The sequence below is a fragment of the Chanos chanos genome, chromosome 5 (assembly GCF_902362185.1).
Source record: "Chanos chanos chromosome 5, fChaCha1.1, whole genome shotgun sequence".
Lineage (NCBI taxonomy): Eukaryota > Metazoa > Chordata > Actinopteri > Gonorynchiformes > Chanidae > Chanos > Chanos chanos.
Window position 1 is genome coordinate 10,985,950 of NC_044499.1, and position 11,671 is coordinate 10,997,620.

At 41.4% G+C, this 11,671-nt stretch overlaps 1 protein-coding gene across 2 annotated transcripts; it reads left to right on the top strand.

Annotated features, from left to right (window-relative positions):
- The first annotated feature begins 786 nt into the window (after positions 1-786).
- On the top strand, positions 787-11,103 carry mmp14b (matrix metallopeptidase 14b (membrane-inserted)). 2 transcript variants are annotated; one of them, XM_030773789.1, is made up of 11 exons: positions 787-979; positions 6,357-6,505; positions 6,925-7,047; positions 7,478-7,785; positions 8,280-8,441; positions 8,598-8,761; positions 8,878-9,016; positions 9,250-9,400; positions 9,494-9,609; positions 10,200-10,337; positions 10,449-11,103. In XM_030773789.1, exons 1-11 carry the CDS (start codon positions 884-886, stop codon positions 10,640-10,642), a joined length of 1,740 nt encoding a protein of 579 aa, XP_030629649.1. In that variant the 5' UTR covers positions 787-883; the 3' UTR covers positions 10,643-11,103. The 2 variants fall into 2 exon arrangements, with proteins under 2 accessions (XP_030629649.1, XP_030629648.1); XM_030773788.1 differs by having other exon boundaries at positions 10,200-11,103.
- The last annotated feature ends 568 nt before the right edge of the window (positions 11,104-11,671 follow it).

The following is an 11,671-nucleotide window of genomic DNA, read 5'->3' on the forward strand; positions in this document are numbered from 1 at the left end:
GGGCTAATACGTGCCATTCATTAGAAATGTGAGGCATTAGAATTTTCAGACATGGTATTAACGTAAGGTGTTGAAATATGGCATTTGGATACACTACAGAGCTCGTCAAAGAGGGTGAATTATGAGTTGTTTATTGCTGTCTCAAGGCAATGTTTACATGTGCCACAAAAATTAAAACAAAGGGTACTGATTTTTGAAGGTATGTGAAGGAGCAAATTTTGCTTGAAACCAAACATATCAGTCATATATAAAAAAAAAAAAAAAAAAGAAGAAGGAAAAAAAAAAAAACCCTCTTCAGCAAGGCCACACGGCTCGGAGCAGCAAGCTCTGGAGGGCTGGGCTTATAGTCTAGAGGAGGTTCAATTTTCCTTTTTTTTCCTTTTAACTCTCTTACTTGGAGAAAGGCCTGCTCCAGATATCGAACTACCACGTCTGCAGCTGAGGGAGAGGGCCAGAGAGGGGAGATCAAATTTAGGTGAGGGGCATCAGGATGAGAGACAGAGTGACGGAATGAGATACAGATAGTGCAAGAGTTAAAATTAAAAGAAACAGTGGATTGCCACAGTCTCGGGAATCTCTCTTTTGATGCAGTTTCAGAACATCGTGTTTCTTATCGTTTCTCTTTGCCTATTGTATACTACAAAAGTTAAGGAAACACAGGACTGATCAATGCAAGAGCGTATTTACCTTTCAATTAGTTTATTTTACTCTCCCCGAAGAGCAGCTGGAAATAGTATCTTTTGTTCCACTGCCGAAATACTGTGATTTGTTGCTGAGATTTAAGCACGGCGATGTTTTGACAAGATCAAAATTTGAAGTTTAGAGAAAACAAAAACAGGTCAGATTTAGGTCTCGACAACGGGTATTAAACTACGATCGAGGAATGGCGGTCTGGAAAATATACACTAGACTGTTCATCGTGTTCGCATGCGTGCTGTGCTTACATGGAGCAACACCGAAGCAAGATTTGAAGCCTGAGGTGAGTGCGATTGATTGCAGCAGTAAAATCCAAAGTTAACGGCAAGTTCAAGAGAATGCTATTATATTATACCATCTTATGCCTCATTATTTTTGAAAAGTAAGTGTGTGTATGTTCATGTGTGATTGCATTATGCTTTTTTTTTTTTTTAAATCATCATCCGTACAACTGAATCTCACAGAGGACAAAATTATCATAATTTAAAAACACGTTGGAACTATGCATGCCGTGGCAATTGCGAATGTTTGTGCCATGGAACTATTGTTTACATTAATTAGAATGAGCGGTTGCATTAAAATGGTATCGAAGACTGAATAAACACAATTATGATGACCGTTGCTTTCTTTTTTTAATGTCTTATCACAACAGTTTTTCTTGGTGGACGTCAGAGTAGTTACGAAAGTTTCAGAAGCTGAATTTGATTGATGATTGATGTTCATCAAAGTTTTTCAATAGCAGTCTCGGTTCTCTTTAAATCATTATTAGGGACTGGTTGGACTGAATATATGAAATCCTGAAATCACGTTTAATAGCTAAAGTCCAGATAATTAAAAATCCAAAGACAAAAAAGTGGGGAAACCTTTTAGGGATGGGAGTAGATGCTGAGACAGCAAAGGGAAAAAAAAAAAAATTAGAAACTGCAAAGTAGAGCAGAACTGAATGTTGTGGTCAGAGGACAGACCAGATATACTGGGGATGGGCTTTGGATAAGGAATTTGAAAGCAGATGAGGGCTGGGTTTTGTTAAACCGGGAGATGTAATTGTCGACATCTGTCCTAAGTTGTGGTTGAAAATGTGATGGGGAGGGGTTTCAGTGAGGAGGGAGGCCCAGTCTAGGCTTGTTTTTGGTCAGCATGGATTTTACAGGATGTCATCACAGTCCTCGAGGAAGTTCTCTGGTTCCTGAAGGATATCCTTGTGCCATAGACCCTGGTAACTTGATGCATTAGAGCCATAATCTGCCACTGTGTCACTAAGTTCATTATGTCATGTGTCCATCAGTCTATGCAACATCATCACAATATTCAAGGAAATGGTGTTGGTGAAGCTTGTATTGAGTGTTTGTTTCTTGTGAATGCTCTAGACATTTTAGAGATTTTACTACAATGGTCTAACTGCTCTTTGAGCAAATAACCTTTTCAACATAATCATATTCACACAGTGTCTGCATGAAACACACTCATTGAAAGATTTCATGAACTGGAGCTATCATAGTTATTTATTTTGTAAGCGTCATGAGACTGGGTCATAATCACCCCCCTGTTATTTTTAGTTTTTGACTTTTGGTCTCATGTCTGAGAAGATGTGTAAGAGGGCATTTTATATTCGACAGCTTAACTGGCCAAAGCATCCGGCCACAGCTGGTAAGTCATATCCTGTGATCTTTAAGAACAATAGGAAGTGGTCAGGGTACTTCCTCAGAATTCAACACCTTGATCCAGTGAGCAGATGTGAAGTCATGTTGCCAACCAAATTTGCAGGGGGGGGGGGGGGTACATTTCTGTTAAAACTAAAGAGAACAGACACAAAGAAATGGGAATGAAGCAAGAACAAAGCATAGAGACAGGAAATGAAAAAGGAGGGGGTAGACTCGCAAGGACAGAGAATAGAAGTGATTGTAATAAGGATGACGATATCATTCAGAGCCTCACAGAGGGATCTGTGAATGTTGAAATTCAGATTTCCCAGAATGACTCAAACACTTAACCACCAAATTATCCTGTTATATTTTTAACTTCCCTAGTTTGCAAATCTGATACATCTCTTAGTCTGACAATTTAAGTTTTCACTGTGCTATCTGATATTTTTGTTGTGTCAGTGAATGTATACATGTCCTTGAGACTCATACTTTCGGTCAAACCAAGGGAAAGTGTTGTCTTAAAAAAAGTTTAATTTGACATTGACCTCATTTTCTGTGACACGGAAATTAGGGATCAGTGTCTTCTCTCAAATATATATGGTACGATAGTAAAAATAAAAAATCAATGCACTGACATTAAGGAGGAAGTTTGCTAATAGTGTTACCCTAAAAGTTTACACATAAATTCTGTTTTGATCCTCAATACTGTTAAAAATACTCAAAATGTTAAATACTGATTGTCCTGGTCAGACTATTGCTTACATAGGACAGGATAGATTGAGTACAGCAAGCAAGCAAAAAAAAAAAAAAAAAAAAAAAACACTTCGAAAGCCCCCTCCCCTTCTTAGAACCAGTGACAACAATTCATGGAAAAACATGTTGATGTAAAACGTTAACTGAACTGTTGGCCTTCCCGGTACACATCTGTCATTAATTACATGTTATAAAGAATTGAGAGATGTCACAATGCATCCACGTAGCTGGTCAGCATCATTGCTTTGTTCAGTGTTGTGGTCTTCATCTTAACGTAGTCTCATGAGTTTAGTACAGATCAAGTCATATTATGCATCTGTCAGTAGGTCTGAGGTAAACTGTTAAGAAATGATATCCTGTGATATTATGAGTGTTCTGGAATAACTATGTATTTTGAAAAACCTTTTTAGGAAAAAAAAAACTCTTGGTAAAGTATTTAACAGTCACTGAAAGACCTTAAGTAGTCTTTCAGTGTACAGAAGAGGGATGTAGGACACTATATGTCTTTACATAGTGTTACTGGACATTTCTCTCACTACGTTGGATTTTTGTGTTTTTGGGCTCTCAGTGTTTGTAGAGCTGGACTGCATTTTCTGTTTGGCTGCTTTAAATGTGGGTTTTTCCAGAATTGTGTTGTATTCCATTGGCCTTAAGCATATGGAACAACTGAATCATTTTTTTTCTCCTCCGTTTAGTTGTCTGTCTTTGGAAGTGTTGGACAGCAGAACACACACACACACACACACACACACACACACACACTGTTACACTTTAACTGAGGCACTGGATTTGAGACACTTAGTGACAAAGGGACACAATGAATGGAGAAGTTACATAAAATGCATGACTATAAAAAGAGGTTGTAGTTTTTAATGTCTTCACAAGACCATGAGTCATAGTCCAGTTTTATCTAATGTGAGAAAAAAGATGTATCTCTGTCAGATCAGACTATTAAATAAAGAAAGAGTTGTAGACTTACAGTAGGTGTTCCAAAGTAGTAAAAGGTTATGCAAAAATTTAGTCCCTCAGGGCACATTTTATCTCTGCCGCTCTAGGCAGAATGTGACCATTATGAACCAAGGTCATAGACTCTCCATTTTGGTTGAGTTTCAAGGACAAGTTTCAAGTTTTTATTTGTCACATGCCAAGGTACAGTGTACAGTAGTAATGAAATGAAGGTCGGCAGCAGGGCAGACTGTGCAAAACTCACAATAACAGAGGTATAATTTTAGAAATAACTTAAGTTCATGGGACTGCTGTCCTTGGCATATCACAATGGTGATGATTAATGATTGAAGTCGTTGCACATTGATGAATGCCTTAGGGAAGTATGTGTTAGGTTTCTATCAATACCGTCCTCAGAGAAACAAAATTGGGGTTCAGCAGCACAGGCAGTGAGATGGAAAGACTCCATCATGAATTAAAGTTAGATTTAGTAAAGTCTGTAACGAGCTCCGTAGATGGATTGAGAAAACTGCATGTTTGAAGGCTGCACTCTCTAGCAACCCTAACCACCCCCCCACCCCCCCTTTTAGGGAACTGAAATCTCTCCACTCAAAAGAGCCCCCCTCCTCACCCCCACCCACATTATTATCATTGATCGCACATTTCATCATCACTTCTGGCTCTCGTTTTACTCAACCTTTCCCTGCTTCTCCCTCATAAGGACATAACACAGTTACTCTATACTTCTGCTGTGAAACTGCAAGGGACTCACAGCCAGAAGCTTTGAAAAATTAGGAAGGGGGAGGGAACAGCGTCAGTTGAGACATCATAAACAGTCAGAGGAAGAAAAAGAAGGGGGATGGGTATTAAGCATAAATTGCCTTAACGTGAAAAACATGCATGCAGTGTGAGTTTCTCTTTACTTTGACTTGAACAAACCTGCTCACCTCTGACAATAAAAGACAGACACTCATTTAGGTTAAGGTACATTATTGCGTGTTCATGCTTAAATGGCGGCATGAACAAGAACGAGAGAGCGTACAAGAAACAACTTGTTTTTCTGTCTTCCATCAAAAACTGAGAGGGCCACGGAGTGTAATCCACTTGTTTGTACTAAGCATGTGTCAGAGGAGTGATGAGGCATTAGGGACATGCAGAGGCTTCATTGGGTGGGTCTACACAGTCCTGACCTCCAGGCCTGGGGAGCTGTGGGAGAGAGGGGGAGGGATTACAGCCTGGAGGCTGTGGAGGCTTTGACTTTGAGGTTTGGATGGCATTACAGAGAAATTCCCTGGGAAATTACTGACTGACTGTGTGGTTTAACTAGAGACACTGTCCATTTCAGGGAAAGTTAAGGACCGGTACAGTGTGCATGTGCACACGCACGCAGACACAGATAATTAGTAACACTTAGCTAGTTTGTGTCCATTTTTTTCTATTTTCTATTTTAAATGCCAACACATTTAACACCTTTAATGAGTGTACCATGATCTATACAAATCAAACACTTAGTAGCTTACCATTAGATTGGAATAAAATGTAAACTTCATCCGCATTCGCCTTTGTTTGGAGGGAACGAGAAAAGTATTGAAAACAAAGGGAGTTCTGTGGAACATAGCCAGATGTCCAGCCTCAGAGAAGGAATGCAGTTTTATCATTCTGCCTCTGAGGGAAATTAAGGTCAAATTTAAACTTAATCTAGACCTACAGCTGACCTACTAAATCCTGGAACACAAACAGGCCTGCCCAGCCCATAAAGCTATTGTGATTTTAGACTAGACTTTAGAATAGAAGAGGTCAAGGGTGGTATTGTTTTTTAAGGATTTTGGCATGTTTTAAAAGGGTTTTGGAAACAGGCAGACGGTTACAAAGGGCAACTACGCTGTGTTTGGACACTGAGGTATAGAGTACTTGTCGAGTCACAGAGTGTTTACAGAGCGCTCCTGAGTGCCTGTGGTGACGTCCCAAATTTCTCATTATCATTATAACAAATGGTTTGCTGTCAGTCGTCACCTGTTTTATTATTTGTGAATATGGTACTTTCCCAATCAAGATGTTACACTATCCTCTAACACTTTTTTCAGTGATTTGAAAATGCATGTAATTACGTGATTGTAATCACTAAACATTCTGAAGTGCATCATCCAGTCAAAGCAAGAGAGTAACCAAAACATAATCAGGAAAGGCTGCCGTCGTCGTCTGAGTTCACACAAAATTTACTGAATTAACATCTGAAGGCTACAGTGAACTTACCATCAAATCTGTTTCAGTGTTTACAACTGATTCCCATGTATTTAATGCCTGCCTTTCTTGTTCTAGGCGTGGCTACAGCAGTATGGCTACCTACCTCCAGGTGATCTCCGCACGCATGCAGCCCGCTCTCCTCACTCCATCTCTTCGGCCATATCCGCCATGCAAAGGTTCTACGGCCTGACCATTACCGGCTCGTTGGACCCCAGTACTCTAGAGTAAGTCAAACCATAGTGTAACTTGCAAAGGCTTGAAGATAGTCAATGGTTATAAAACCTGGTTTGTTGACGTATGACATCAACATCAAATGTGTCAGTTCAATCTCTTTCTGTCTGTCTGGTAGGATAGAACTGGAGGGATTAATATTGGAAATGTTTTTTTTTTTCCTTTGGAGTTCTCTTAAGGCACAAACGTCCTTAAAAGAATATGATCATTAATAGGTCATCGGCTCTAAACGAATAAATTTGGTGAATTCCAGCATAAGGTACTGTTGGTTGTTTAGAAAGAAACTGTTTAATGGGGTTAAGAGAACCTCGGATGATCTGATGGGGAACGCAGGCATAGATTATTTGTGGACGGAAATCAGTAGTTCTCCTTTCTTCGTTGTCCATCCTCACAAATGGATTGTGGTTAACAGGGCGATGAAGAGGCCACGCTGTGGTGTCCCAGATAAGTTTGGTGTCGAGCAGAAGAGCAACTTGAGAAGGAAACGCTATGCAATCCAGGGGCTGAAATGGGAGAAGAATGAGGTTACGTTCTGGTAAGACATAACCGAGGACAAAAGTGTGGACTAACAATATGTAACAACTCTAAACACAATAAACAAGTAAATGCAATAGATAATTGAGTCACAATTGAGGTAATTGCATGGCCAGGGAAAACCAACGTTAGCAGTTGTTTGTCATTGTAAAACTCCAAGAAGACTGATAGCCCTGTCTCGGTAAACAGTCTCTCTTATGGAAAAGTCATCTTTGGCATACTGTAAAAACCCCACTCTACTGCTGCACTCGCCAGAATTCCTGTGTGACTTGTCTGTAATGTAAATCACTTTCTTTCTCTCCCACTGCTTTTTTCCCCTCCTCCCTCTTTCTCCATATCTTTCTTTTTCCTATGGCCTACTTTCCATGATTGTCTCTTGAATTCACCCTTTCCTTCCCATGCGCTCTCTGTCTCTCTCCCGACTACTTCAGCATTCAGAACTACACCCCGAAAGTTGGTGAATACGAGACCTACCAGGCCATCCGAAAAGCCTTTAAAGTTTGGGAGGGAGTGACGCCACTGCGTTTCCGAGAGATTCCCTACAGCCACATCAGAGACAAGACAGAAAACTTTGCTGACATCATGCTCTTCTTTGCGGAGGGGTTCCATGGAGACAGCAGTCCTTTTGATGGCGAGGGAGGATTCTTGGCACATGCTTACTTCCCTGGCAATGGCATTGGAGGAGACACTCATTTTGATGCTGCCGAACCCTGGACAATTGGGAACCGAGATTTACTTGGTAAGGAAAGGAGGGTAAAAAGAAACAGACTTGAGGATGGGGCTCTGTTCTGAGAGTTCTTTAAAAACATGTTTACTCTGCTGGAGTTCCTATGTCGGAGCCAATGATTGTGAAAGTGTTTTGAAGAAGAAAAAAAACAACAACCCAGAAACACATGTGTCAGCAGGCCTTGTATGACATGGTTCATGTGCAGACTAAAGTCATGTCTTTGCCACCCACGTGGTGTATGCATCAAATAAGGCTTTACCTTTCAGTAACCTGATGAGGTGTGGCTTATCTCACTTTCACTTCACTTGAATAGTACTCCTTATTTTTACACCCAAACAAACAGGGGATCGAATGACACCGTGGGGAGAAAAGACTTTGAAAGAGAGACTATATGGGCACAAAAACAGCAGTTTAAATGCTCAAGGTCTCAAAAGTGCTTAGCAATCCTTTTTGTTAACAGATCTTGTGGTAAGATTACAGTGTTGATGAGTTCCATCTTGTCTCAGGTAATGATGTGTTCCTTGTGGCCGTGCATGAACTTGGCCACGCCCTCGGTATGGAACATTCCAACGACCCGTCCGCCATTATGGCTCCATTCTACCAGTGGATGGACACGGAAAACTTTGAGTTGCCCGAGGATGACCGTCGTGGCATTCAGCAGCTCTACGGTGAGGAGAGCAGTGTGTTGGTAGCTCTAAGGAAAACTTTTCCTGGGTGGAATGTTTTCATTACTGATATTCCTATAGCCATAAAAAATGCAACTTGAAAACAGAGAGAGACCATACAACAATTTTTCAATATTCCTCTGTCTCTGAACCTTACAGGTTCTGGGTCAGGAAGCCCTCCACGACCTCCCGTGACCCCTCGCACACCACGTCGCACCCCACGACCCACTCACGCTCCACGCAAACCAACTTTTGGCCCTGACATCTGTGAAGGCCACTTTGATACCATCGCTGTTCTCCGTGGGGAGATGTTTGTCTTTAAGGTACTCATACAGGTCTTACTAGAAAACAGTATGTATAAGAACTGTGTGAATGAAGGGTTGTAAGTATATATCATAAGTTCTTGTCTGTTCTCTACTGACTGCACTGGTTTTTGCAGGATAAATGGTTCTGGCGTGTCCGTAATAACCGGGTTCTGGAGGGATACCCTATGCCAATCGGACATTTCTGGAGGGGTCTACCAACTTCCATTAATGCTGCCTATGAGAGAGAAGATGGGAAGTTCGTTTTTTTCAAAGGTAAAGCTTTCCTTGTCTTTTGATCATTTGCAGGATCATCTTAAAACCAGCCATGATGCTTTTAGTTGTCAGGATTGTCTGTTGTCCCTCGTCAGCCTACCTATGTGCTTGTTGTATGTATTCATTGCGAAATTTGCTTTGGGAAAATTTGTAAGTGTAAATGTATTATGCTGTAGGTTCAGTAATATCAGCAGTAATGCCTCATGTCTTTGTCCTGACTTGATCTCTTTCAGGAGACCGATATTATGTGTTCAGTGAGTCAGTCCTTGATTCAGGCTACCCAAAAAGTCTAAAGGAGATGGGGACTGGATTACCAAAGGATCGGGTGGATGCAGCCCTGCTCTACACCCCAACAGGAAACACCTACTTCTTCAGAGGAAACAAGTCCGTGTATTTGGCAGTATGTGTTATAATAAGAACTGTGGCCGAACCTAGTAAACAAAAGACTGACATTACAAACTCCTCCTCTCTCCCCAGGTATTACCGCTTTAATGAGGATATGCGCTCCGTAGACCCAGATTACCCAAAACCCATCAGTGTGTGGCAGGGTGTTCCAGATAGCCCCAAGGCTGCCCTTATGAGCAGAGACCAAGGTAACAGTTCTCACTGTGTTTGTGTGTGTGTGCGTGTGTGTGTGTGTGTGTGAGTGCTCATGCACACACACAAATATCTGTCCCACGTAGTTCCATAAAGACACAGACTCATTTTATTCCTGTAAACATTATGCGCCCACAGACTGTCAGAGTCTGTTTAAGTGGGAGGCTATCTCCGCTTGGCTATTCAAAGCCTTTATTTTGGAGTATGATGTGATGGGTTTATTTAGTTCTGTTTTGTTTTGTTTTCAGAGAACTTGTTTGTCTAAACCAAAGACAGTTTAATTGTGAGGTAACATAAAGTAACTTCAGAGTACTTATGTAACTTACTTACGTAAATATTGACTGGACAAGTTGATCAGCTAAAGTGAAGTTTTAAAAATAATGCCTCTCAGATCTTTGCTGTAGTTCTAATATGTTATGTATGACCACATAAAACATCTGAATTCTGTCGATTTAGCGTCAAAGGTGTTAGCGTTTGGAGGTATGTGTGTTTGACATACCCTTCAGCCAATACATAACCGAACTGAACTTAAAAGAAACAGAACGAAAATCCTGTAAATTCCGTCTCCTCTCACTCAAACCTGCAGGGTACACCTACTTCTACAAAGCCAATAAGTATTGGAAGTTCAATAACCAGCAGCTGCGGGTGGAGCCCGGATACCCCAAATCTGTTCTCACAGACTGGATGGGCTGTCCTGAGGAAGACCCCAAGACCGGCGGTGGCGGTGGCGGCGGCGGCGGCGGCGGAGGCGGCGGCCGGGGTGGCACTGACCGGGGACGCGAGGAAGACAAACACGAGGAAGAGGAGACAGAGACGGAGACGGAGAAGGAGAAAGAGAAGGAGACGGACGTCATTATCATTGAGGTGGAGGACACGGAGCGCGGCGGCAGCGGTGCGGCGGCCGTGGTGATCCCTCTCCTGCTCCTGGTGTGCGTGATCTGCACGCTCGGGGCACTGCTCTTCTTCCGCATGTACGGCACACCACGACGCCTGCTTTACTGCCAACGCTCTCTACTGGACAAGGTCTAAAGAGGAGAGGGGAGAAAAGAGGAAAGGAAAGAAGAGGAGAGGAGAGAGCAGAGGGGACAGTGAGCTTAAGTGGATCATTGAAAGAATAGCATTTACTAAAGTCTAAAGAAAACACATCGTGCTTATTGAGTGAGGACAAAGAAAAAAGCCTCCAGCTAAAAGCAGTTTCATCGCTTGGCTGGAAGGTCGAGATGGAATAGCAACTTTGGGAAATTAAAAATGCTAAAAACAATTAGAAATGAAAATAAATTAGAAGTTAGAGATGATTTGCTGTATTGCATTAAACCACTCACACAAAGTTATGAAATTTCTAATTGTAAATAGATGCTTATTGTTGTCGTTTTCACCTCCACTTTCACCCTATCCTCTCATCTCTCCTCTCTCCTCTTATTTCATTTATTCCTCAGCCAATGTAGCCAATGACGCCAGCAGATTGCTGTTTGTTTAGCTTTTTAAATGTCTTTTTTTATAGTTGTGGTCATTGTCTTTTTTTTTTTCTTTTTTTTTTTTTTTGTCGTCTTTTTCAACATGAATTCAAAACTTCGTATTTTAGTGAAACTAAGCACGAACAATGAGTCAGGCCTTCTCGTCTTAAAACATATAGTTTTTTTTCTTGGGAACCTTCTGCTCTGCTTTTTGGCTATACCCTTAGCCGAGCACTCCCACCATTCAGTCTCACCACACACTTATTACTAATCAGTTACCTATATACATCACCTCTACGATTCAGTCCAGCAGTTCACTGAAGCCATGAGAAAAAGAAAATGAGGTCTTGGTCTAGCTTAAAGCCTTAGTGCCCCATTTAACAGCAAACCATACATCAACTACATGCTTTCACAGGTTGGCGGCACCAACAGAGGATGTTTTGGGTATTTAGTGGTTGTGCCAGTTCTTTATCTCGATGTTCTTATAGACCTGCTCCTGCTTCCCCTACCCTTCCGCCTTCAAAATAAGGTCTTATTACGTCTTTTAAAAAAAAAAAAAAAAAAAAAAAAAACTCACGTCATGAGCTGTGCTGTATGTCTGTGT

What these genes read in the sequence shown, in the direction of transcription:
- mmp14b (XM_030773788.1), top strand. Translation starts at nt 884, where the DNA reads ATGGCGGTCTGGAAAATATACACTAGACTGTTCATCGTGTTCGCATGC. An exon ending in AAGAATGAGGTTACGTTCTG is followed by an intron (nt 7,048 to 7,477) that starts GTAAGACATAAC and finishes CGACTACTTCAG; the next exon opens with CATTCAGAACTACACCCCGA. An exon ending in GGGAGATGTTTGTCTTTAAG is followed by an intron (nt 8,762 to 8,877) that starts GTACTCATACAG and finishes TGGTTTTTGCAG; the next exon opens with GATAAATGGTTCTGGCGTGT.